Here is a 26,548-nt window from a genome sequence, read left to right as displayed (position 1 = left end):
TAAATTTTAATGGTTTAAAAAAGGTTAAAAATATATATAAAGTAAATATAAAGGGATTTAACTTTGAAAACTTATTAAAAATTTTTTGAGAATCGAACTCAGGAGAACTACAAGTTACGAATTGGGTTTGAACTCGGGACTTTTAAAGCAATACCTTTCTCAAAATCCTTTGCAAATCAAAAATTTGGCGTTTTTAGATTTAAATCAAAAATTTTTCTTCAGTGTACGGATAACCATAGCCATACCCACACGCTCGCGTTCGATCAATCATTTATTATGGCATCGCTGATGGCGGCCCCAACGTTGGTGGCCCCCACCCAAAAGCAAAATACAAAACAGCCCATAGGCACACACAAAAAAAGAAAGAAAATACTTGGAAAATATAGCTAATTTTCTATGGGCCATATAAATTCGTTTTTAGTTTCTATTTTTGAGGGGGGCGGACAGTTAATTTTGAGCACGAAAAGCAATTGTATCGCACGGCTGTCAGATCCACTTATATGAGCGTATTTGATGGACTGAACATATATAATGGGGCATATGGCTTATTATAATGGGTTGGAGGTAATTATAATTTCATTTTATGCTTTTCGACTTCAAGAGTGAAATTTTGGTAGTAGTTATTAAATTGTATATTAACTAGGAGTAACATGTTTTCTAAATTTTTAATTACATTTTAATAACACAAATAATTCTTAATTTGTGCATACCTACCTATATTCCATATTTGAACTTTTAATTTTAAAATTAAATTTTATTTCAAATTCACTTTACTTATGTAATATAAGTTAAGCAATGTTTAAATGTTTAAAGTTAAGTTTAATTCACTCGAATCTTTAAAAAAAATCCCCATGAATGCGTTTTTTAAAATGAATACATTTTACCTCACTCGTTATCATCAATTTAAATGATTATGATTAATCTTTTGCGACAGCATTCAAATTGCTTAATATTCCGCAGATCCATTTATTTGATTGACATTTTGCGCTTGCCTTATCGCGCCCAGTCAATGAAATAAACATTTTAATTCTAATTAAATTTTGTTGGAATTAATTGCAGCCCATACGAATAAAGACACGAAACGTTGCCCAAAGCGAAACGGCGCGCCAAGACAGAAAAAAATAAAAAACAAAAACCAAAAACAAAAAGAGAACAAATCACGCGATCTTGGACCGCCCAAGTTGCTTTAACTTCGTTGGTGGCCAACAACCACATCCCCAATCAGTCGACAACGAAAATTTAGTTGTTTAGTTGTTGTTGTTGCCGTTGCCGTTGCTGTGGCCTGGGCTCTTTATCGCCACCATAAATATGGAAATTTTTCATTAGCGATTTCCGTTTCCGATTTATCTTAATGGCCAGCAAGCTGATGCTGTTGCTGATTCGGTTGTTGTAATTAAGAAGAGCTACCGTTTGATGCTATGGCAAAACATGGTGCAGCAACATATAAACATCAAGGCGAACGCAATGTTGCCGATGAGACGAAGACAAAACCACCAAACCAGCAAGCCTCGGAACCACCATCCATACAACCACGACGAACGGACATGGCTCCAAAGAGGAGCTTCGTGTGTGGTCTTTTATCAGGCTTTTGGCCAATGAAAGCGGCTATTAAGTCTTGGCCAGCCAACTGGCAACTTGGGTGGCAACATGCCATTCACCAATCACACATACACAAGAACACTGAGAAAATAAAATAACAATATTTGGAATATTAGGTTCCATATTGTAACATTTACAACTTAATTAATTTTGAGTAATTTTTTTGAGATTGTTTCCCTAATTACATTTACTGCAGATTCCTCAAATCTCTAGTGGATTGAAAACTCGATAAAAGCTATCTAAAAGTATGCTACGATATATTGTAAGTGCCAAAGCTTTGGGGATAAGTGCCGAAAGACGGTGCACTATTTTTCACAGCATACTTTTAAACACATTTTTATTTGGTTTCAAATCTCTAGAGGGTTAGTAAAATGTCAAATTGAAGGTAATGTTAGGTAAAAAAAAATAAATATGAACGAAAAAAAGCATAAACAAAAATAACAGGCAGATGATTCTACCCTTCCCGGTACCAAATATATTTCAAATTAGATACGGATATTGACAGTAGCCAAAAAAAAAATTTTCTTTTGCGGATATTTGCTTTTTTTAAGAAAATCCACGTTAAATTCTTCTCTTTTTCTATAAATTTAGAATATAACAAATTGATGCAGCTTAAACAATTATTGATATTTTTACCAGTGCAGCAGCGTCTGTCGGCGGCGCCGCACAAAAAAGAAAGCGCGTGCAACGGGCAAAAAAAAAACCCAACCGACCGGAACTTCAACTGGCGCTATATGCAATTATACGAGTGTGTCTGTGTCTGCGGCAAACAGTAGCAGCATTTGCCTTTTGCCAAAGATTGACAGCAGAAACTAAGCTTGGGATGGAGATGACTGGACCACCGTGAAGTCCGAATGCCTCCGATGTCTGGGGGATAAATGTATGTATATGTATCCCCGATCCGAGAGATGCTCCCAGTTGCTTGTCGCCACGCCGTTGCGTTATATTGTCAAAAGTAACATGTTGCTGTTGCTGCTGCTGCTGCTCCCCTTTTGTTACGCCTGCAACTTGCATCTGGTTTTTTGATCTTGGCGCTGTAAACTACACGACCAATAGCCGCAAACAATTGCTGTTAGTTGTTCGGTTGTTTGGTTTCCTCTGCGCTGGTGATGCAAATTATTGCTATCTATCTGGCTGTCAACATCACAATAATTGTTGCCGTTGCTTGTCATAATTTTATTGCTGCCGCCGGGCAAGTTCTAAGTTGCTTGGACCAATTACAGTTAAGCATTGCTTGAAGAAACTATATAAATGTAGCCCAAAAGTTTAAGCAGTCCCTAAAAGACTTGAACACTTGAAAAATTAAAGCAGTGTTTTAAACAAACTACAAGCCGATTTGTGTTATATCTGTTTATATAATCTTTAGGTATATATTTTTTCATTGATGACTGTATGATTAGTGTCCAAAACCCATTCGAATTCCCAGGCCCAACCCAAAATTAAATACATAATTTCGCTTTCCTCGGAACGATAATAATAAAGTCAAGATCTTACGAACATTTTGCGCACTAGGATCGCCGGATTCCTAGAAAACCGAAAATGTCGAACCGCGGCAAAAAGGCAGGGCCAAATAATGCCCCACGATCCGATCGCGAATGGGGACCACACACAACGACCGCCCAGGAGCACTCAGAGTTAAGAACATAAAGACGCCGGACCCGCAAGAAAAACAAATAATTGCTAATTTTATGCTCGAATAAATGAACGAGAGTGAGACGCAGACGAAGGATCAAAAAAAAATGGGCGCCCCACCATTCGGGCGGCATAAATTAGTGCGAGCGAGACGGCCTACCCAGAGACGTCACGCACTATCAAACGAGAAAATGATCAATGGGGGCACATCCAGATCCAGCGCACTCACTTGCACTCAAAGGAGGAAAGGGAGGGAGCGAGCAGGCCGGCTAATAGAGACCACCCAAGAAGATGACGACGAATTAAGGGCCACCCACGAAGAGACACGCCGCAGCTCTCTCGCTCACTCGCCCGTGTATCTGTGTTGGTGGGCATGAGGGTACACCGAGAGAAATACGATGAGATCCCGTCTATGGGGCTTCTTAATTTAAAAGACATTTATTATTGTCATATTATTTGCTTATTGGTCTTGGGATCTGTTAGCATTTATCTTTTTTAAAATATTGTTTCAATATCTTTTATTACCGTTCATCATATTCATTCATTAAACATAAATTCTATTATAAAAATATATATAAAATTTACTGGCGTTAAAATGTAGATTTAATTTTTATTTTGATAATAATATAACAAATAAATATTTGATTGGTTTTAATTTAATGCTAATTTTGCTGTTGTGTACTTATATTTCTAAAAGCAATTAAATATTTATATTGAAAAAATAATACAAATATTTTATAACTTTATAAGTGGAATCCATGATCAATTTAGTTGCAGATATGATGATATTTAAAACGAGTTTCGCATAATTGTTTTCAGTGTACAAAAGCATATGAGTGTTTGAGTAAAAAGACCTTTGAAAACAATTTCAGCATTGGCTGTGAAGGCGAACCAGAGCAGATAATTGAAATATGTTCAACTTAAACATGTGCGCTGAAGTGGGCACAAAAAAATAATAATAAAAAAAGGGGCTGGATCTGGCTCATTGAAGTGTAAACAAATAAAAAAGGGTAAATAAAAATAAATGTTCCATCAAACATATTTTTAAATTAAGATAATAAAATGATAACAGTATTAGAATTAGCAAGGGTTTCAGATATTTTTTCAAAACAGAAACTTTTAAGTTAAAAACATAACATTATAATTTTAATATTTTTGTTTTTTTTTTTAATAAATAAAAACATTAAGATCCTATAATGCTTAAACCGCCTTTAAGCCAAGAAACATTTCAAGTTGGTTTGAAGATACGCTACCAACAAAAGCCAAGTTCCACACCATCCTCTTAGTCAAGTTATCGACCATCAGCATTATTGTTTGTTTTATTTTTATAAGTTTATTTTATTAAGAAATACAATCTATACAATTGATTTTGTATACAATATATTTTATAAAATGTATATTTGATATTTATTAGGCTATCACTGTTTAGGATATGATTGGATTGCAGCTCTGGCCACACTGGCACTGCCTCTTGTTCCAGCGTGGTTGTGCAAAAAAAACTTTGGTTTGACTTTATTTCTAGTTTTGAGTTGTTAAATTCCCGTATCCCGCCCGAAGATGCCACCGAAAAAGGCGCCACCAGGTCCCAGCAAGAAGACGGAGCAGAAAAAGAAGGAGAAAGTCATTGAGGTAGGCTTGGAATGCGGGAAAGCCGCTGGGCGAGCCCCCCATCACTCCATCTCCCCAGCCGAAAGTCCGTGATGTGTTGGCCCGGCGGAGAGAAATTCGATATGATCAGTGAAATACACATGTATGTATGTCATTCAATCGGCAGGACAAGACCTTCGGCCTGAAGAACAAGAAGGGCAACAAGCAGCAGAAGTTCATCCAGCAGGTGCAGAAGCAGGTGCAGTCCGGTGGCCAGCATCCTCGACAGGATGGCGACAAGCGCAAGGAGGAGAAGGACAAGAAGCTGGCCGAGCAGCGCGAAATGGCGCTGATCTTCAAGCCGGTGCAAACGCAGAAGGTGGAGAAGGGCACCGATCCCAAGTCGGTGGTCTGCGCCTTCTTCAAGCAGGGCCTCTGCACCAAGGGCGACAAGTGCAAGTTCTCCCACGATCTGTCCCTGGAGAACAAGGTGGAGAAGCGCTCCATCTACGTGGACATGCGCGACGAGGACGATCCGATGACCAACTGGGACGATGCCAAGCTCAAGGAGGTGGTCGAGAAGAAGAGCTCCGGCGAGAAGCAGCGTCCCACCACGGACATTGTGGGTTTCACACTTAGTATTCCCATTTCGAGGCCCCCCACTAACCACTCACTACTCGCCCACAGATCTGCAAGTTCTTTCTGGAGGCGGTGGAGAAGTCCAAGTACGGCTGGTTCTGGGAGTGCCCCAATGGCGGCAAGTGCATCTACCGGCACGCCTTGCCAGCCGGCTATGTGCTGAAGCGCGACAAGAAGAAGGAGGAGAAGCCCACGGAAATCTCCCTAGTCGATTTGATTGAGAAGGAGCGTGCCGCACTGGGAACCAACCAGACGCGCGTCACCCTGGAGTCCTTCCTGGCCTGGAAGAAGCGCAAGCTGTCCGAGAAGAAGGCCAAGATGATCGCCGACGAGGAGCGCAAGAAGAACGACTTCAGCAAGGGCAAACAGTTCGGCATCTCGGGTCGCGAGATGTTCAGCTTCAATCCCGACCTGGTCGACGACGGACCCATGGAGGAGGGCGACGCCGCCTTCGACATTTACAAGCGCGAGGACGACGACGACGACAATACGGTGGAGTTCAAGGAACTGGATCTGGCCGCCCTGTCGCTGGCCGCCAAGGAGGTGGACGGCTCGGGCACCATTGCCTCCACCAATCGACTGCTGGATCAGGCCACAGAAGCAGCCAAAACCGCCGCTGCCGAGGACGCAGCGGCCGACGAGGATAGGGATGGCCCTTCGTCGTCTGCACCCGCCAACGATGCTGCCCCCATCAACAAGGATCTCTTTGTTGATCTGGCCGGCGAACTGGATGATCTAGATCTGGAGGATGATGATGAGGACGACGACTAGCAGTCGTGCTCCGTGTAGTTTGTTTGAAACGCGTTCATAAAATGATTTCTGCCTTTTAGCTACTTTTCAGTAAATAAAGTTGTGGCTCTTAATTGTTGCATTTCTGGAAATGGATCGTTCTTAATTCAAATAATTACTATCTGTTAGAGGAGTGTTAATGAATTACGATTTCAATTCAGCGGAAAATCGACATTCAGTTCATTGTGTTTAAGTTTGTAAGCGTAAAAATCGAAACGTAAACGTTTAGAGAATAATAAATTAGGGAATATAAACATCGGGATGCAAAGTTTTGCTTCCTTAAAACCACTTGATTAGAACTTTAATAATAACTTTAATTTTTGTTCTATAAATTACACATATTTAAAATTAAACACAACATAACTAAATCGTAAAACTACCAAAAGCCTGGCGGCAAGACACCGATGGCCTGGGGAATCTGCCGCTCGCGCAGGAACTTGGCCAGGAGCATTTCCAGCCGCGTCTTGGGACCGCCCTCGTCATGGGCCGCCAGCTGGGGCATGTAGATGTTCTGGATGTAAACCAGCAGCTTCATAAACTGCTTGCCGTAGGAGCGCCACAGCTCAAAGCCGAGGGTCTGCAGCATCTCCATGATCATGGTGGCACTGATGTCGGGGATTGGCTTCACTCTCACCATATGTGCTAGCCAGAGCCAGCCCTCGTTCAGCTCAAAGCACTCATCCGGCCCGGCTGCCTTGCGTCCTTGGGTAATGATCACAGCTGCGTAGAGGCGCACCACTCCCGTCTGGCGCTTCAGGTAAATGTCCGGCTTCTCCAGTTCGTTTTTGTCCGACAGCCGATAGCCTATCGTCTTCAAGTACTGCTCGGGGGTCTGTCCCTGCTGTTGGGGTATTACATAGGGCACCAGGAAGGGCGACTCCTTGTACATGTAGGCCAGGAAGATCTTGCCAAAGTCGGGCAACAGCTTCCAGAACGTAATGATCACCGAGGCAAAGGGAAACGCCGCCTGCGGATTGCTGGAGATGGCGGTCTCCGATTGACTGACAAACTTTTTGGCCATCAATAGCATGCAATAGTCGCGGGCAAGCGGGTGATCGTTAATGGTAATCGTAGAGCCATTCATCACCTTAACCGGCTGCCCGGCAAAGAAGCTGTACAGCTTGTCAAAGTTCTGGCCCAGATGCTGCGGACTGACGGCCGAGATGGCGTTGAGGGGCAGGTTGATGGCCCTCTGGCAGCCAGTGCGGTACTGCTTCAGCGACTCCTCCGTCTGGAGCGGCTTCACGGCATCCACTTTGGACTGATACAGCGAGATGATGTCGTTGTAGAACTTAAGTCGGTCTGGGTGGACACAAGTAGAGGCTGTAGGGTCGGCGGCAGGGGGTACGTCTTGGCTTTTTGGCTCCGGCGCAGCTTGAACTTGGGCCGGTTCTGCCTTGGCAGCCTCGGCCTGCTGCTGCTTTGCCTTGGCCTCCGACGCTTCCTTCTCCTGACGCTGCTTCTCCTCCTCCGCCAGCTGCCTCTGTCGCTCCTCCTCCAGCTTCTTGTCCGCCTCCTGCTTGAGTTGCTGCTGGATTTGCTCGGAGAACTCGGCCAGCTGCTTGATAATGTCCAACTCCAAGGCATCCAGACTCTTGCAGCACTCCTCCGCCTTGATGATGGAGCACAGAAACTGGCTCTGCATCTCGCACTTGCCCATTTTTACCGTGCTCACGAGCTGTTCGAATTTCTGGCCCAGCTCCTTAAGCTGTGTGTTCTGGGTGGAGCACACCTGGACCGTTTCCTTGTCCAGGGAGAGCAGTATCCGAGCGATGCCCTCGTACTTCTGGTTGAATCTCCTTTGGCAGCGGGACACGCCCTCCAGGGCAAGCTTGTGCAGCTTTGGTCAGTCTGTTGGCGCAGGGCCAACTGCTCGCGTTGCTGTGCCTCCAGTTGGACCTTGGTCATCTGGTCGGCCTTCTGGTTGAGCAGGATTTCGTTGCGTTCCCGCAGTGCCTTCTGCTGGAGCTGGCTCTCCTCCTGCTTTTGCTGGGATTCGCGGGAGAGGCGCCTGGCGTCCTGTCTGTCCTTCAGGACTTTCAGCTGCTGGCGGACACACCTTTTGCCCTCCTCCTCCAGTTCCCGCTTCACAATGCTGGCGTTGATGGCCTGTGCATCGGGAAAGCAGGAAATACTGGGCTCCCAATTGGTCCTCGGGACGAGGGGAATCTCTTCCTTTGGAACTGGTAGGTCCTCTGGTATTGCGTTTGCCACTGGACTACTTTTACGGCCCTCCACCCACAAGGGTTCCCGATCCGCGCCCAAAGTCCTGCCGGTGCATGCCTCGGACGCCAAGGCCGCGTGTTGCAGTGTTGTTTCTACATTCATCCAATCCAGCGCCCGCATTAAGTCGTCCATGCTCTACGAAGATCCCATTTAATGTTAAATATTATTTGTTCAGTTACTCTTACCATTATTCTTTAATGCGCGTATAAAATATACTTTCTTTGCGGCGATAAACCAAAATATGTGGCCGGGCTGCCAACTCGTCCGTTTCTCACTAGCAAATCGCCGACCTCAGTTTGTCGTTATTGTGAATGGAGTGAAAAATACGGTCCTACTATATTTTGAAATATATTCAAATTTGTTTAATTTCGGGCCACTTATTTTTAATACATGATTTTAAAGTTGTCAAGATTATCTTTATTACATGCCATTTCTAAAATACGAAATAAATAGTAGTTGCTATTAACAAAAAAATAGAAATTCTAATGATATATATAGGAACTATTATTAAATGTTCTTTTGGATACTTTTTAAACTGAATATAAAACATAAAAAGAACTGTAGATTCCAAGAGGAATTAAAATTTTGTCTATAAGTTGTGTAAAATTAGAGATTTAAACTTCACGGCATATTTCATCCAGGTATTTTTATTCTAATAAATAAATTCAGCGAAAAAAAAAATTAAGATAATTCCAAATATCATATGTACATAGTTAAAAATGTCCCCAATCATCGGATTTTCATATTCTTAGCTGTTCCGCGAAACCTGTAGGTGATGGATCACAGAGCGTCCAAATGGATCATAGAATTTTGGCTGTGTACCTGTTTAACAACCTCTACTAATTTAACAAATTAAGTTTACATTCGATTAGTTTTTAATACAAGTATACGGAAACACAATTCGTATCGTATGGACGAGACAGAGTTAACAAAACGATATATGGACATTTAAAAGAACTTGACGCCGTGGCTGCCGTCCATCTCGATGAGCTCGCACCTGCCCTTCTGCTCTAGCAACCGGAGGGCACTGAGGAGCACCGCCTCGTCAACGCCGTGGAAGTCCAGTGCAACGGTGTTCTCCCCGGAGGCGATCTCGTAGAGCGTGCAGATGCTGTTCGTCTGGCCCGTTTCTTGCACCCAGTCGTAGACCATGGTGCCGTACTCCTCGAGGGTGTGCCAGTACACCTGCCACTCCTGGCGGCGCTTGTCCAGCGGATTCGCATGGCCCGTCCGCTCCAGCTCGGCCAGGATGGCCAGGACAAGCTCCGGAGAGAGGCGGCGCTTTAGCGATTCGTTGTGAAACAGAGGCGAGGTCTGGTCCCCGATGCTCAGCGTAAACCGATTCGTGTGCCTGAGGTATTTGAGAAAGAGATCTGTCCAGACCTTCAGCTGCTGCTGTCTGGTTTCTTCGTGGGGCTGTAAACTAAATTCCTGGTTATCCCTGATTAACCAAGTGCTGGGCCACCTGCTGGACACTACTCACGTGAAGAAGGGCGGGAAGGTGTACTCCCAGGGCCATTGGAAATCCGTCATCTTGGTAAACTACGAAATAAACATTTGTTTTGCCAGCAAAAGGGATTACTAATGGTTCAGAGTGACCGTACAGGCTTAACGGAACAATACCACTCGTCTGAAACACAACAATTTTGAAAAATACAAATAGATTGATTCTAAAAAAAAAAATCGTTACTTTTTAGACTGCTTTCAATAATCAAACAATGGTATAACCTGATACCAGGTTTAAAAAGTATAAACTAATACCAGGATTAAATGGTATAGGCAGACCAATGAATTAGTTTCGTAATTTATTGGTATTGCTACTGAAATCAATTTCTTTGACATTAAAATAATTATTTCCAAGCAATTTGTAACAGTTGACAATGTAATACAAAAAAAGCCTCTAGGATTTGATGCATTTCAAATTAATTACCTTCAGAGGTTTTTAACAAGAAACAAGCGTTATACCTCTATAATTTTTGTTAAGCACAAAATTTATGTTGATTTTAAACTAGATAATCTCAAAAAACACCCAACGGTTTCCATAAACCTAAAGTTTTATAGCCCTATATACATACAAAAAAAGAACGCCTTGTTTTTAAACTCAATAAACCATTAAAACATATAACTTTCATTTACATTAAAATGCAATCCATTTCTTTAATTTTTGTCTTAAATAGAAAAAATTGTGTACATTAACATTTTCATCGGGCTTGTCCATAAAGTTTGATTTGGGTGTCATGTCTTCGGTTTAGTTTTCAGATCTCAGAATCTATTAATCTCTCGAATCGGTTTGGTGAGGATGTGGTGACGAAAAGGGGACTGCAGCATCAATATACATTCACATATATATTCGTTTCTGATACATCTGGTTTACTATAAGTAAAGTACTAGGAGGAGCAACACTATACATTCAATATCTGCTATTCCGTATTTCTTGCCACAAATTGGTTTTTCCATTCCGTTTTTATACACTAACTCGTGTGGTATGCTGCGGGTGCTTAATTACTAACTTTATCGATTGTGTGCTATGGGTTCCTTCAAGTTTAACTTGCTGATCGGATCAAATGGGATCGAGCGGGGGCGGATGCCTCTGGAGCTTCCTTGGCCTGGTGTGTACGACACATAGTATATATATGGTAATTATCTTTGTTTGCACTTTATTTTATTTGGTTTTTGTACACATGCGTGAAATTCTAGGGAGAATGCCATTCAGGGAGTAGGGATAGTACAATTTAGTGTGTGTGGATGTTAGCTGGCTAGTGTTTAAAGAGTTTTCAGTTAGTTCCTAGTTAACAAGTGAGGTTCGGTTGAAATCTTTCTTTGCTATATAGGTATTTCCGTATGCTGCTCTATCGGTTTCGGTTTGGTGCCTGCAATGCAATTTCCAAGACATTTTCATAGCATTCTTTTTATTTAATCTCTCGATATATCGTATAAATAATAAAGCATTCTACGAGCTCTCTTCCAAAAATATAAAGTAAATGCCCCTAAATGTGTGCTTATATATATATCTTACGAGCATAATCAGCGAAAATCAAAACAAATTGATTCCTTACAAAATACATAAAACATAATTCGCCTGCATTCTATATATCATCATGTACATACAGTTCTCAGATCTTATACATATACATCCATATATATATACTTGATTTTCTGTTTGTTTAAATTATCTTTTAAGTATTTAAAAATGGCATGTGGTGACATGTATTACAATACATTTTACATATATATGGTACATACATTTATATTTAATATCGATTTCCAAGTTGGTATAAAATGCATGCAAGTCGAAGGACCCAATCCCACCGTATCCCTCATATCCCTCGTATTTTGGTTAAGCTTGCACGGCTTCGTGTGTGTGTGTGGGTGGTGGATGGGTTGGGATGGATGGTGTGTGCCTATAGTTATTTTCATATACATTCATAAAGTTTTGGGATTTTCGAATCACTGCACGTATAGCATGACAGCATGTTGTTTCACACAATGCTCCATATTTCGACTAACGACTAATACTAGGTATAGCTAGAGATCCTAAGCTACAATTTTTGCCTAAGACTGTTCCGTTCCGGGGATGGAGCTACGCTATCCGGCTCACTTGGCCAGTGGTTCCAGATAACATCGCACCGTGTTGTTCTCATCCAGCATGGCCGACAGATGGCGCTGCTGATGGTGCGGGGGATGCAGATGGGGATGTGGATGTGGCTGCGGATGTGGCTGCGGATGCGGATGGGTGAGCTGGTGAGGATTGGGGTTGCTTTGTGTGTGTGATGTATGCGACGACGATGATGTGGTGGACTGTGGTGACAATTTTTGTAGCTGCTGACGCTTCTGCGCGGGCGTCTGATTGGCCGGCGGCAGCGGTGGTCCAGCATTGCCGTGACCAAATAGCTCATTTACCGCCAGACGAGCGCCGGGCGACTTGGCATTCAGTGGTTGTTGCTGCCGGAATGCGCCACGCATGGAGCCCTCACCAACGCCGCCGCTAACCCCAAAAACCGCACCGTTGTGCTCGGGGTGCGGACCTGATCCTGGCGCCGATCCCGGCGGCAAGGATCCGTAGTCCAAGGGCGCTCCATGCTTACGCAGCTGACGTCTGAAAGGGTGAAAAGATACATAAATTAATAACTTAATTTCTTGAAAACTATTACTTATTTAATTAAAATTTGTATATCTTTCATAGTTTACAAATAAAAGATTTGCCACTTTTTTTTGAAAAACAACTAAAATACAAGATGGTAAAATATAAAAGTGCTCGCTTTAAGACTGAAATAGTTTAGAAATTAGGTTCTAAAATTTTTAAGTCATTTTAAGACCGACAAAAATGTAAGTTTTGCTAAAAAAAGCCTGAAAAGTTTACACACTTTATTTTTTTAAATTGTCGTATTCAATTCATTTGTGTTTTAATAGACTTTCACAATGAATTGTAAGATGGTTTCACATTCTTACATATTATGTATGGATTTAAAAAAAAGTATTTAAACTCCCAAACATTTATTTAACAAATAAAGCCCAAGGGCTTTATTTAACAAATCAACTTTAAAACGTTGATTAAATATACTAGCAGTCAAAATTAAAAAAACTTAATAGGTTGTCGAAATTTCGGATTAAAAATTAAGTGTACTGTATATATATTGCATACGGTGTATAAAAACCTTTTAAATACATTTTTACAGAAATCAATTTTGAAATAATTCATGAAGGTGTCTAGAAGTATGCAATGAAAAAGGAATATATTGAAACTCCGAACTACAAATGGTTTGTCGTCTTCAAAGCCCACCTTGAACAGCTGAGCGAGGTTAATATACAAATGCTAGAGGAGGGGGATATTGATAGTGCCATCAGCCTTTTCATGAGTAAAATAAGCCAGGCTGCTGAGCTTGCTGCACCCAGAAACCGGCATGACACATACGCTCCTAGACCACTCCAGTTACCACCCAGAATTGCGGCCTTGCTTAGTCTGAAACGTAGAGTAAGAAGGGAATACGCAAGAACAGGAGATTATCGTATCCATCAGATACACAGTAGGCTGGCCAACTGTCTACATAAGGCCCTTGCCAGAAGAAAGCAGGACCAAATAGACAACTTTCTTGAAAACTTGGGGACAGACGCCAGTACAAATTATTCATTGTGGCGAATCACGAAAAGGTACAAAGCTCAGCCCACCCCAAAATCAGCTATTAGAAATACCACAGGTGGCTGGTGTCGCACTAGCCAGGAGAAAGCTGAAGTGTTCGCTAAAAACCTTCAGCAGCGTTTTCGGCCTTACGATTATGCACCGGAAAGGCAATGTCAACAAGTTGAAGAGTACTTGGAATCTCCATTTCAATTGAGCCTGCCTGTTAGCCCTGTAACGTTGTCAGAAGTAAAGGTCCTAGTATCTAAAATGTCGCCAATGAAAACTCCTGGGGAAGACCTTCTTGACAACAGAACCATTCGACTTCTACCAGATAAAGCCTTGCAGTTCCTTGTGCTGATATACAACAGTATATTAAATATTGGATATTTTCCGAAAGTCTGGAAATCGGCGAGTATAATAATGATACTCAAACCTGGAAAACTGCCGACAAATGTGGACTCGTACAGGCCCATCAGTCTACTTCCTTCACTGGGGAAAATTATGGAAAGGCTTATCCTAAACAGGCTACTAACTTTCGAAAATGTCACCAGAGCGATCCCGAAATTCCAGTTCGGTTTCCGCCTACAGCACGGCACTCCTGAGCAACTGCATAGAGTAGTCAACTTTACGCTAGAAGCCATGGAAAATAAAGAATACGCTGTGGCTGCCTTCCTTGATATTCAACAGGCTTTTGACAGGGTCTGGCACCCTGGGCTTCTGTACAAAGCGAAGAGTCTGTTCACGCCTCAGCTGTTCCAGCTTGTAAAAAGTTTCCTTGAAGAACGCACATTCCACGTCTCTGACGATGGGTACAAATCGACCGTCAAACGTATTTCTGCTGGAGTCCCACAAGGTAGCGTACTTGGCCCGACCCTGTATTCCATTTTCGCTTCGGACATGCCGACTCACACATCAATCACGGAAGTTGAAGAAAAGGATGTGCTAATAGCTACCTACGCTGATGATACTGCTGTACTCACAAAAAGTAAAAGTATCTTAGCAGCCACATTTGCACTGCAAGAATACCTGGATGCATTTCAACTATGGGCTGAGAACTGGAATGTGCGAATCAACGCTGACAAATGCGCCAATGTGACGTTCACAAACCGCCGAGAAACTTGTCCAGGTGTCAGTCTGAATGGAAGTCCAATCAGGCACCATCAGGCGTATAAATACCTAGGTGTCACCCTAGACAAGAAACTTACCTTCAAGAGGCATATCACGGCTGTACAGCACTCCTTCAGGAGCAAGGTTGCTCGTATGTCATGGCTACTTGCCCCACGCAACAGGTTATCCCTGGGCTGCAAGGTCATGATTTACAAGGCCATACTAGCGCCCAGTCTCTTCTACGGTCTTCAAGTTTATGGCATTGCGGCGAAATCTAATCTTAACAAGATCCGAATTTTACAGTCTAAAACTTTGAGGAGGATCTCTGGGGCTCCTTGGTATATGCGAACCAGCGACATAGAACGCGACCTCAAGGTGCCCAAAATCGGCGACAAGCTGCAGTCTATTTCAAAGAAGTACATGGAACGACTCAATGCGCATCCTAACAGCCTAGCCAGGAAACTTGGAACTGCGGCCATTAATTACGCTGACCCTCAGACAACCGTTAGAAGAAGACTGAAGCGGCACCACCCTCAAGACCTACCTGACCGGGTTCTGACATAATATGTATTAACTCGAAAAACAAAATTAACAATTTTTCTACCTAAAATGTAACCTTAAATTACTAGTCTTAAGAAAAACACTATAGACAATTGTATTTGAATTAATTAATAGACTGATTAGATTAAGCTGCCACTTGGGTAGCAGTGTGCTAATCGAATAATAAAAATATACATATAAAAATTAAAAAAAAAAAAAAACAAATGGTTTGTGTATTATGTATTGCATACTTTTGGAAACGTTTTGAAGCGGTTTCAAATACCTAGTGATTTTTCTAGCACCCCTCTATAGTTAAGAATGTTTAGGCGACATGAGTACTCACTGAAACCGCCGCTTAAAGTCCTCGTCCTGCATCGCCATCAGACGACGCATCCGCTCATCGCTCTGGGGTGGCAATCCATGAGCATCGTCCTCCAAGTCGCTCTCGTCCTCCTCCTCATCCTCATCACAGACGCTGTCGTGCAATTGCTCCGCGGCCGTTGCCTCCTCATCCTCCTCCTCGTCGTCGTCGTCCTCGTCGTCGTCATCATCCGCCGTGCAGCGTCTGGCCGATCTCTGCTGGGCCAGCGACTGTTGTTGCTGCTGCTGCTTCTGGAGCTGCTGCTGCTGTTGTTGTTGTTGTTGGCTCCTGGACGAGACACTGCCGCCACTGAGGCTGCCGCCGCCATAACGACTACCGCCGGCGGCCACCGCCGCTCGCATGTTGTTGAAGACACCGGTGCCCACGCTATTGTTGTACACCTCGTCCACATCGAAGTCACCCACCTCGTAGTGCTGCACATCCGAGTTGCGGTTGCTGAGGATCTCCTCATAGACGGGACCGCCATCCGCGCCGCCCTGGTTGTAGTAGGCATCGCCCATGCCCAAATCACAGTTGGAATGCTTATTTCTATACTGGCGCTGCATGAACTCCTGCTGGTACTGCGCCATGTGCGGCGGCGGAGCGGGCAGTTGTTGCTGGCCACCGGCTCGTCGCTGCAGGTGCAACAGGTGAGCATGTTGCTCGGCCTGCTCCTCATCCGAGGAGAGCTGTTGTTGTTGCTGCTGCTGCTGCAGCTGCTGTTGCTGCTGGCGACGCAACTGTTGCTGCTGCTGGTAGTAGACAGCCGCATTGCCAGCGGTGGCCGCCTGTGGTGGGTCCAATGCCTCCGCGTATTGCGGATAGCCGGCCTGCTGGCCCGGCTTGGTCTTCTTGTACGACGGATAGAAGAGCACCTGGGAGGCGGCGGCCGTGCGACTGTGCAGCGATCCACTGGGCGAGGCGGGCACTCCGCCAGCACCGCCCCTCTTCTTTTTGCCATGCTGACTGCTCGGCTTCTGGGTCCAGTAGAAAACCTCGTGCGCCTGCTGCGGCGAGGAGGCAGCTGCTCCGGCATTGTTGTAGTACTCCCGCTGGCCCTTCAATGCTCCTCCGGCTCCAGTCGGTGGCTGCTTCCAGCTATAGTAGTCCGGCTGATGGTAGTAGGACTCGCCCAGGGGACCCGCTTGCTGTTGCTGCTGCTGTTGCTGTTGTTGCTTATGGGCGAAGATCAGGTGCGTGGATCCGGCAGAACTGGTGGGTGAAGCGTGTCCAGTGGAGCGCAGGGTACTGCCCCTTTCGAGGACCACATGCGATGGTGCCTGCAGGGTGCCCGTCATCAGGCCACTCTTCAGCGTCCTCCGCTGCTGGGCTTCATTCAGTTCACAATCAGAGCTGGCTCCCATTATGGCGTCCTCGGTGATGGGCACACCCGCCTGCTGTTGCTGCTGGGGATCATCGTGGGCCTCCTCGCTCACTCCCAGCGGCATCAACTTGGGCTTCTTGGAGGTGGACACACTGCAAAGTGTGCCGGCGGCTGTGGGTCCGTTGCCCGCCACGATGCCCGACGAAATGGAGGTCTTCGAGCAGCGCAGGCACTTGGGCAGCCAGGCGTGCTGCCTCACATACTTGCGGTACTCCCTGCGGATCTTCTCGTTCTGGATGCAGTGGAACACGAAGATGTAGAGCCCCAGCAAGGTGTTGAAGCAGATGAAGCAATAGCCATACACGTCGGCCGTGTCCTCGTCCATTTTGGCTCCACGCAGGTAGAAATAGGCGGAGCACCAAACGGCACTGAGCAGCAAGAGGAACACAAAGGAGCAGCGTATGTCGAAACTAGGGGCGAAAATGGGTTCCCATATTAGCATATTATATTTCAATTGATTTGTAAATAAACCTACCGCACGCTGGCCAAACGAGTGTGCTCTTTGGTCTTTAGACCCGTGCGACTTTTGCGACACATGATGATCCAGGACAGGAACGTATAGCCAATGGCAGCCTGAAAATATTTAAGTTTTTTATTATAACTTATTCATTTTGATAAAGGTATATATTTTTATAATTCAATTGAAGTATTAATTATTGTAATTTAATTTATTTCCTATATTTTTAAAAGAATTTTTAAGTTAGACCCAGTTGCACCCTAAAATATGACTACTATAGGGAATATGTTTAGCGAAAACTACTAAAATGTTTTTAAAAGTTTATGTAAAAGTAAATAGTTTTAGTAATACTTTTAAGTAATTTTTTTATAGCATAAATTTGAAAAAACTGGATCATACGGAATAAAAAATGTCAATAGAATCAGGCAATAGCTTAAAAACCGACGGATTTTTAAAAATATGATAATCCAATATTTGAATTTTCGCCAAAAACAACAGTTGTTTTTTTTTATAAAAATAAATTTTGTACCAACAAAAAAATTTAACGATTAAAGACTTTAATTTTATGTATCAAATTTAAGAAAGATCCATTCAATTTTCAAGTTATATAGGTCACCGAATTTAAAAATTTCAATTCTGATAAAAACAAATTTAAGATCTTAGGATATTTTCTTTACATACATACTTGTAAATTTGGTTCAGATCGACTTGAAATTTTTCATGACACATTATTTACTATATAATAAACTTTAAATAAGGAACCAAAAATTGTAAAATTTGGCCTTAACTCAAATAATAACTTTAAGTCCCTGTGGTCGATTATAAATAAAGGTTGCATCAGATGTATAACTTCAGGCTTCTAACTCAAACTCTTTTGTTTGCCCTGTAAACTTACCACAAAGAAGATGAGCACTGGCACCACAAATGTGGCATAAAACAGGGCATTCGCTTCCATCAGGACGCAGTAATCGTTCTGGGTGTAGGTGCTGGGATCGATGACCAGCGAGATGGCCACCACACTCAAGGACAGTCCATAGGACAATAGGTAGTAGCAGTTCACCTTGGGCGTCTGGTCCACCTCCAGGAGGAGCTCATCCGAGGTGAGGGTGGAGTACGAATGGAAGGCTGCAGGGGCGATAGGTTAGAGCTGCACAGTGGAAGCCAATGGGGGCCATCTTACCTTCGTAGCAGAACCAGGCGGTGCCAGATAGTATGGCACAGTGGAGGAAAATGGTTATGAAGCCGCAGAAAATGCTTGTTTCGGTCTGTTCAATGCCCAGGAGAAAGAGCAGCTCGATGGCCAGCAGGCAAAGGTAAATGCTGGTGTATATCGAGGTGCGGGCAGACTGGATTGGAAAGATAAAGAGAGGAGACAGAGAGGTCAGCTCAGAGGTCAAATAAGTTTCTTTAAAAGCAGAACCAGCAGAACAAGTGAAGATTCGATATCAAAAGGGTTTCAAGAAGTTCGGGGGAAATAGTTAATATATAGAGATTCTCTTTTGAAAAATAGTTTGCAAACTTAATTTAGGATTCGATTTACAATAATTTTGGTGGGTGGTGGTGAAAAATCCAAAGACTAAGAGTAATACGATTAATAAAGAATATTATACGCATTAAATAAAACAATGAACAAGACACGAAACAAGCACAACATATAGAAAATATATATATATATACAACAAATTAAATGAACAAACACAAAATGCAATATTTACAGGACAAAATTAGCAACATTGTATATTTTATTAATTAATAAAATACAAAAGAAAATCAGTATGTTTTTCAGGTATTAAATCAATTGTACGACGATGTCTAGGTTAAATTTGTTAAACAATGAAAGCACATAATGGGGGTTAGGATGTTTCACAAATGATTAAATAATTAAGTACAACATGCCAGAGTTATGATTTTGTAATAAAACGAAAGGGGGAAAAACACATAATCGGTTGGGGGAAATTGTGCGCTAAACTTAAGACTATGACAAATAACTACGATACATAAATATAAGTGGAGAGTCTTCGCGGGTAAGCTGTCACCGGAATGCGATGAACGTTCTATGGTTTATGGCCAGGGATCTCGGGTCCTTGTCCACTTCATCCAGAGCGATCATCATCGCCTCCCGGCACAGCTTTTGAGTCTTATGTTTGAATCCTATCAGAGAGAGTTCGTTTCCTCATCAACAATTTGAGTTACTTAAGCATTATATCACATTTGTCTCTCTCTTGGTCATAAATACATAAGTCTAGTAGAGAGCCTAGCCTAGCCTAAAATTCGTGTTTGTTTATCTGCTGTTTGTTTTTTGTTTGTTTTTTTTTTTCACCACCACCACCACTTATATTGTAAGTCATCCATGTTGGCCTGCATAATGATGTTGTTCGTGTTGTCCAATCCATTGCCATTGTCCACATTCAGGTTGTGATTGCGGTGCGGATGTTGCTGCTGCTGTTGCTGCAGGACATGTTGCTGCTGCTGGTGCTGCTGCTGCTGCTGCTGCTGCAGATAGTTGTGGCTAATGTTGAGGTTGTTGCTGGCGTTGCTGGCCTGCACGGCATGTTGCTGCAGTGCAGCAGCAATTGAGGCAGCAGCTGCTGCAGCTGCGGCAGTCTGCTGGCCATGCTGATGCAGATTCAGATTCAAGTTGTTCATGGCATGTTGCATGTTGCGCTGCGGCTGATTGGACAGCACTACCGCAGCAGCAGCAGCTGCAACAACTTGCTGCTGTTGTTGCTGCTGTTGCTGCTGGACATTGAAGTTGAGATTGTTGCGATGCGAATTGCGGATGGAATTGTGCTGGATAAAGTTTGTGGTGTGGCCATGACTGGGCGGCGACACATTGGTCTGGTGACTGGTGGGCGTGGTCAGGGTCAAGGACTCGTGGGTCTGGTCGCGTATATTGTTCTGCTGGCGCCTGCTGCTGCCCGCCCGCTGATGTGGCAGCGGATTGTTGCCGTTTCTTACCTTCACAAAGACCCCGTTGAAGAGCTTCAGCGTCAGCAGGGCAATCACGATGAACACCACGCAGATGGCGATGCTGATGTAAATGAATATTCGCATGTTCCCGTCGAACATGGTGAACAGCGAATGCTGGTGCTCATCGACCACGTCCATGAGTATGGCAAAGTTGGTCAGGTGGTTGCAGCTGCACACGCTGTGCGTGCGATTCGTGGACTCCAAGCTGCAGCCATTGGCAGACCAGGCGCTAAAAGGATATCTAAATTGGTATAACTCCTCAAAAAAGTCGTTAAGGGTCTTACTGGTCAATATAGTTCCAGAACACACAGGTGGGATTCGTTACGTTCTCAGTTTTCAGATGCTTCAGCGTTAAAGTTATGGGCTGCGAGAGCTGTATGTGCCGCCCTTTGCCCAAGCTGGCCGAGATCACCTTGCTGTTGAGGATGCGAAGACGCTGCTGGATCTCTCCTGCATTGGCATCGCTATCATTGGCCAGGATCGCTGTATTGCGAACTAGGGCAAGATTAGGGATATGTCTTTAACAATGCTTTCTAATAAACCTACCATAGCTACGTGAGCTCTTCAGATCATAGTGATCATAGCTGGGCTTCAGGATGGACTCCAGGCGATCGAAGGCGGCGAACACAATGCGCACGAGGCCACCTTCGCTGTTGTCGATGAGAGCCGCGCGAGGAAGCTCTATGCGATCGGAACTCAGGGGCCACTGATCCGAGTCCGGGAAGACAACGCTGGACTGGATGGTCTTGGTTTCCAGCACTCGTACCGAGAGCACTGAAAGGGATTTTTTTTTACGTAATAAGTATAAGTCTCGAAAAAGCAGGGACCAAAAAAATAGGTTTTGAAATTTAAAAATCAAAATTAAGGAATTTACATTTATTTTCTACAAACTGAAAGTAATGTTTTTTTTCCATGTTTTAAAACTGAACCCTGAACAAAATTATGACTCAGCTGGTTTTTATATTACTTGAATAAACTGTGATATATAGTCATGGTTTAATATTTCACAATTACGGCTTAAAAATCTGACGTTATCGTTATCCGATCAGCTGATATTGGAAAGATACAAAAATTAAGCAAAAAAAAAAACGGCTTAGCGTTACTGTTTAAAACATAAAAAAGTGTTTACAGCCTAAAAAAAAGTCGTTTTAAAGAATTTTTAAATTTTTGCAAAAGCTTGGGCATTGTTTTACGACAAGACAATTTTAAAATTTTATATTTAAACAAATCTCAAAAAATTGTATATGGAATCTTAGATAAAACTCAATTTGCTCATGTCGCCTTAGATTGCATGCAATCGTACAGAAATTTTGGATAGGCCACTGTTGCAAGTGTGTCTACAAGGTGTGTAAAAATCAGGTAGAATGGACCACTAAATCAAACGATATACTTATGATCTATGGGTAATGATAAGTAATAACTCACATATATTCTTGACCTTCTGCACCACACTGCGTTCCCTGATGATCGTGTCCGCCAGCAGGAAGGCATTGTACTCCAGGCCAGTTAGCAGGGATGTGGCCACACGCATTTGGTCCTCGGGATTCAAGTCCAGCCACGAGGACAGCTGGGACTCGTCCAGCAGGTTGGAGCCCGTTTTGACCACGCAATGCAACAGCTCCATGATCATAGCCTCGCGCTGTCGCTGATCCGGGAAGGTCTCCTTGTCGTGCAGCATCTTCTCCGAAACAGTTTGGATGATCTTGGTGGTGACCAGCATGTCGCCGCCGTAGAGCGTCTTGCTGCTGGTCACCTCGGACATGTCGTTGGCAATGGAGATCAGCGAGGAGTCGCGCTGGTTGACGCGCATTTCCAGGTTGTTCAGCCAGAGGCTGCGGCACTGCGTCAGGTCGGGGGTCATGGGATGCCAGGTGGGCTCAAAGTTGCGCAGCCGCTGGTTGACCTTGTGGGCCATGCTCACCGGCGGTTCGCAGCTGCTGCTGTTGTGCAGACAGTCGCCACCGCTGGCAGTGGCCGTCGGGGTGGAGCTCGTGGAGCTGGGATCATCGTCGTACTCATCGTAGCCGGAGTCCGGCATCCGCTTCATCAGCACACATCGCCACTTGGCTATGCCGGCTGCTCCGCCCGGACATGGCTGCACATTCACATCGCCCACGCGGGTCATGTTCCAGAAGAGATTGCGGGCATGGGTGGGTCCGCAAAACAGCTTGGACTCATCGTCGCCGCCGGACATCCCAGCGGCATTCAGATTGATGTTGTTAATGGTGCGCACGACACTGTTGTTGCCGCTCACGGCCGATCCACTGGCAGCAGGGCCAGGTGGTCGATTGGGCGAGCTCTTGGTGGTCAGCAGGGTGCCATCATCGGTGCCGGATCCTCCCACGCCGGTCAGGATGCGAGTGTTCGAGGGAGCCGTGGCATTTCCGGCAGCAGGAAGCTTACTGCTCGGCTTGGTGGGTGCGGCGGCGACCTCGCCTTCGCCATGATGATTGTGATGGTGGTGCAGTTGCGGCGGCGGGGGCAGACCATCGTGGCGACCAGCCGGATGCTTGGTGGTCGTCGTCGAGCTGGCCACACCCTTGAGTCGTCCGCCGCCCAAACTGGCCGTGCTGCTCGAGGGCGTGGAGTGGGTCACAGCCGTGTGCTGTGGCGGGACATTGAACAGTCCGGGATTTCCGCTAATGCCCACCACTCCGGGCAGTGTGGGAAGTCGTGGTGGCGGCGGTGGACCGCCTCCAACGCCGGGCGGATGGATCAGGCCACTGCCGTTGCCGAAGATCGGCGGACCATTGCTCAGCACCCACGGCGGCGGACTGGGTCTGTTGGTCGTCGTCGAGGTCTGGGCTGCACTGATGCACTGGTAGTGCGCCTCCAGGTATTTGTGGGTCCCCGGACAGGGATCCCCGAACATGCTCGTGGCCGCCAGCACACCGCAGCTCTGCTTGTGGGCACATCTGCAATCATAGTATACACCATTTAACTGACGTTTTTTTATCAAATCTTAAAATTAATTAATTATTATTATCCACATTAATTATTAATAGTGGATCTGATCTTAAAAGAACCTAATGGTAAAACATTTATAACGTTTAAAACTCTAATGAATAAAATCCGTAATAATCGTTTTTTGATATTTTTATTTGTAAAATATTTTTATATTAAATAAAAGTTGGAATGGACACGGTCTCCGTAACAAAAATTAAACCTAAAATTTCACATTCATACAAAAAATTAAACAACATTTTCAAACAAATCTGAATTAAATTGTTAATTTTAGTTTTAAAACATGATGGCAAAGACAACAAAACAAGATTTTTATCTTTAGAACATAAACGTTGCTCAAATTCTTCAGGATGATTTTTATAATTCAATAAATATTAATATAAGATCTTTAAAAAAGTATTGTCAAACTAAACCAATTTATTCTAGCTAGAAAAAAATAATTATAAAGCATGTACTATAACGAGAATATTATAAGAGAATCACGTTTTGGTATTTTACGTATCTTTGTAAGAAATGTTTTATTGAAATGTTTTCTTAACTTTTCGAAGTTAAAGTTATTTGTCTGGCATTATAGTGTAAAAGGTGGTCCCTTAACTTTAGTTAGAGATCGGCTTATTTATGTAGTTATGGGTAAAATACTTAGCAAATTCCTACCTTGAGTTTAGTACGCTGAGTGACTTGGGGAACATGCAATTCACACTCCACTCCACATTGCCGTGGTCATTGCAGATGGTGATCGAGAAGCGGCCGTAGTTGGCCCGTATCAGGTTAATCACATCGCCGGGATCGCACTCGATGGTCAGTTTCTTACCTTCGCAGGCGTAGGCGGTTTGGTATTTGGAAACTGCAAGGCGAACGGTTCATAAGTCATGGGATAAAGGGCAGAGTCGAAATTTATGTGGACATGGGATACATATATATATATATATGGCATATATAAATAAAGAAAGAAAAGATTAGTGGCGATGTTGTAGTTTGGTTTGGTTTGGTTTGTTGGAGGACCTGCAAATACACTTAGACTTCTAACGATATATGCACACAGGATATAGACAAATTGGTTGGTAGCATGATACGCTTTTTCACTGCCTGGGATATACTTAGTATATGTTGTGGTTGATTTGTGGATTTGGTGGGTCGTTAGCGATGGATGCTTGGTAGCAAGTAGAATAGTAGTCATAAATACCAAATCCTGCCGGGTCCAGCTCACTAATCTTCACACGACCATCATCGGTTTTTTATGGGCCAAGAACATTTGGGAGTGTCTGGCGATTCGGTGATTCAGAGTGTTCAAACTGCAAGGGAAGATAAGATAATATTAGGTAAAAGAAAACAGCAAAGGGAAACTCCCGTGGGTAATTCATCAATCAATAAGGGTTGACATTTTAGTAAACTATCAGTGACAAGAAATTAAAAACCTAAATATAGGAAAACTTACTCTTCTATAATATAAAAAGGTAGATAAATTTGACACTTATAATTTGATTACTTTTTAATACTTTGTAGGCTTTTATTTCTTTCCTCAATTAACAATTTAAGTGTTTTCTACATAGCTGAGAATTCTTAAACATGATTTTAAGGCATAGCATAATTACCTATTTTCGGGCCAATCCAAAATAAATTCAAAACTTATTTAAATTATTATTTATTTAAATAATAACAAAAGTTTCTCTACTTTTTTGAATTTCCATATTTAAATTATTTAATTTTTTAAACTATCATATAATATTTAAATAAATATATATATTTTAAATAAAATGTTGAATAGATATGTTTAATATTATTGTAAAATGACTTCTGTTTGCTCTATTTAATTTGTTGAATTTAACTTAATACATTTGAGCATTAATATTTTAAGACCTTGGGAAATGAAATATTGGAGTTTTTTCTATTTCTTTATAATAAAAACCTGGTTTATTGCAAGTAACTATATATTTTCAGGTCATTTCTAGTAAGAAGTAAGAACCAAGTAAGAAACTATCTTTAACATTTTTAGTTTAGTTAGTTAAACTTTATAATGAAATATTTATTGTTTTAATTTGGTTTAGTAAACTACAAACGAAGTTTTAATGGTGTGATATTTTTCCTCTGTTTTTTTTGGGACTTGTGGATGGATGACCCCTTTTCAGGTCAAATGGTACTACATACATACCTCTTACAAAACTTCCATTTCGAGTGTTCCACAGGCAAGTCGGGCTTAAAATGACCATTCAATTATGTATGTATGTATCTGCAGGGGAAAGGAAGCCATAAGATAATTGTTTACATATTGAACAAGCAGGCAAACGACAAACAGAAGATAAGAAAACAGCGAGTATGGGAAAAATGGAAAAATGGAGAAAGGGAGCCTAAAAATACACACCCTGCTCTGCGTTGTAGTTGTTGCTGTCGCATCGCCATCGATTTGTGGGCAGAACAAAGACTCGTTTTCTTTGTACACCCGATGCACACCATAGTTATATGTATATGTACATGAACATATAGAGAAAAGTTGCTGCAGCTGCGCTTCGTCAAGTTTTTTCTTGCCCCGTGGAGCCCCATTTTTGGATGGCTTTCATTGTTCTGCCCTCAGACACTTTTTTCAGCACAAAACTACTTGATTTATCTTGAGCTGCTCGTGAATTACACATTTTAGCACTTGAGGAACAGAATAGCTGTTGATTTTAATAGTTAATTAAGGATTTTGCAGGCAATTTGCTGACGTAGTTCTTCTTGATTCCAAAATACACCGATTAAAACTTAGTTTAGGCCGCACTTTAATTTCTCAACTATTCACAGTTGTTTTGTAGATTGTTTAATATTAGTTTTAACTAGACAATAGGTATTTAATTCACCTTATTTCTTTGTTAAAATTCGAATAACTTCAGACCGTTCCTATTCGTTTGAGAGCTCGATTCACAATCAACTTTCTTTTAGAAAAATTCTGTATACTTGAATGTCTGGTTGAAATCGGACAGCATTGCCAGCCTAAAAACGTAGGCTTCGGACTGCCAACTTGTTGACAGAAAGAGCGCGTAGTTCAAATTGGAAATTTCAAAACAATTTATAAACGAACAACACATTTAAAAAATTAATATTTTAGGTAACATTTTATTATTATGCTATTTCATAAAGATTATTTTTTTATTTGAAGTACATTAAAAAAAGTACAACAAAGTATTCAACCAGCTGTGAATT

General features: G+C 42.9%; 4 protein-coding genes across 7 annotated transcripts; 1 reads left to right on the top strand and 3 right to left on the bottom strand.

The window, feature by feature from the left end:
• The first annotated feature begins 4,668 nt into the window (after positions 1-4,668).
• On the top strand, positions 4,669-6,338 carry LOC128256829 (zinc finger CCCH domain-containing protein 15 homolog). The gene is made up of 3 exons (XM_052987481.1): positions 4,669-4,860; positions 5,006-5,440; positions 5,506-6,338. The coding sequence occupies exons 1-3, from the start codon at positions 4,789-4,791 to the stop codon at positions 6,226-6,228; spliced, it is 1,230 nt and encodes a 409-aa protein (XP_052843441.1). The 5' UTR covers positions 4,669-4,788; the 3' UTR covers positions 6,229-6,338.
• Positions 6,339-6,539: 201 nt separating this feature from the next.
• On the bottom strand, positions 6,540-8,793 carry LOC128256828 (mRNA export factor Gle1). The gene is given in 3 exon segments (XM_052987480.1): positions 6,540-8,091; positions 8,094-8,607; positions 8,658-8,793. Coding segments are annotated over 3 exon segments (1,986 nt in total). The 5' UTR covers positions 8,661-8,793; the 3' UTR covers positions 6,540-6,622.
• A 536-nt stretch (positions 8,794-9,329) lies between these two features.
• On the bottom strand, positions 9,330-10,114 carry LOC128256799 (vacuolar protein-sorting-associated protein 25). The gene is made up of 2 exons (XM_052987424.1): positions 9,956-10,114; positions 9,330-9,895 (listed from the first exon to the last, which is right to left on the bottom strand). Exons 1-2 carry the CDS (start codon positions 10,003-10,005, stop codon positions 9,421-9,423), a joined length of 525 nt encoding a protein of 174 aa, XP_052843384.1. The 5' UTR covers positions 10,006-10,114; the 3' UTR covers positions 9,330-9,420.
• A 998-nt stretch (positions 10,115-11,112) lies between these two features.
• On the bottom strand, positions 11,113-26,289 carry LOC128256873 (latrophilin Cirl). Of its 4 annotated transcripts, none has more exons than XM_052987564.1 (13): positions 25,734-26,288; positions 25,524-25,601; positions 24,472-24,666; positions 24,029-24,218; positions 21,836-23,325; positions 20,957-21,184; positions 20,695-20,905; positions 20,399-20,639; positions 18,621-18,786; positions 18,336-18,565; positions 17,459-17,556; positions 15,582-17,393; positions 11,113-12,568 (listed from the first exon to the last, which is right to left on the bottom strand). In XM_052987564.1, exons 4-13 carry the CDS (start codon positions 24,061-24,063, stop codon positions 12,067-12,069), a joined length of 5,013 nt encoding a protein of 1,670 aa, XP_052843524.1. In that variant the 5' UTR covers positions 24,064-24,218; positions 24,472-24,666; positions 25,524-25,601; positions 25,734-26,288; the 3' UTR covers positions 11,113-12,066. The 4 variants fall into 4 exon arrangements, with proteins under 4 accessions (XP_052843524.1, XP_052843525.1, XP_052843526.1 ...); XM_052987565.1 differs by having other exon boundaries at positions 24,558-24,666; XM_052987566.1 differs by having other exon boundaries at positions 20,695-20,893; positions 24,029-24,666.
• Between the last annotated feature and the right edge of the window lie 259 nt (positions 26,290-26,548).

The sequence above is a fragment of the Drosophila gunungcola genome (genome assembly GCF_025200985.1).
Source record: "Drosophila gunungcola strain Sukarami chromosome 2R unlocalized genomic scaffold, Dgunungcola_SK_2 000030F, whole genome shotgun sequence".
Taxonomy (NCBI): domain Eukaryota; kingdom Metazoa; phylum Arthropoda; class Insecta; order Diptera; family Drosophilidae; genus Drosophila; species Drosophila gunungcola.
Note: the sequence above shows the minus strand (reverse complement) of the source record. Positions and strands in the feature narration are given on the sequence as shown.

Coding starts and splice junctions, on each gene's coding strand:
- LOC128256829 (XM_052987481.1), top strand. CDS start 4,789: ATGCCACCGAAAAAGGCGCCACCAGGTCCCAGCAAGAAGACGGAGCAG. Junction 4,861..5,005: donor AGAAGGAGAAAGTCATTGAG/GTAGGCTTGGAA, acceptor TTCAATCGGCAG/GACAAGACCTTCGGCCTGAA. Junction 5,441..5,505: donor AGCGTCCCACCACGGACATT/GTGGGTTTCACA, acceptor ACTCGCCCACAG/ATCTGCAAGTTCTTTCTGGA.
- LOC128256799 (XM_052987424.1), bottom strand. CDS start 10,005: ATGACGGATTTCCAATGGCCCTGGGAGTACACCTTCCCGCCCTTCTTC. Junction 9,896..9,955: donor ACCTTCCCGCCCTTCTTCAC/GTGAGTAGTGTC, acceptor CCAGGAATTTAG/TTTACAGCCCCACGAAGAAA.
- LOC128256873 (XM_052987564.1), bottom strand. CDS start 24,063: ATGTTCCCCAAGTCACTCAGCGTACTAAACTCAAG. Junction 23,326..24,028: donor CTCAGCGTACTAAACTCAAG/GTAGGAATTTGC, acceptor CTATGATTGCAG/ATGTGCCCACAAGCAGAGCT. Junction 18,566..18,620: donor CGCCTGGTTCTGCTACGAAG/GTAAGATGGCCC, acceptor TCGCCCCTGCAG/CCTTCCATTCGTACTCCACC.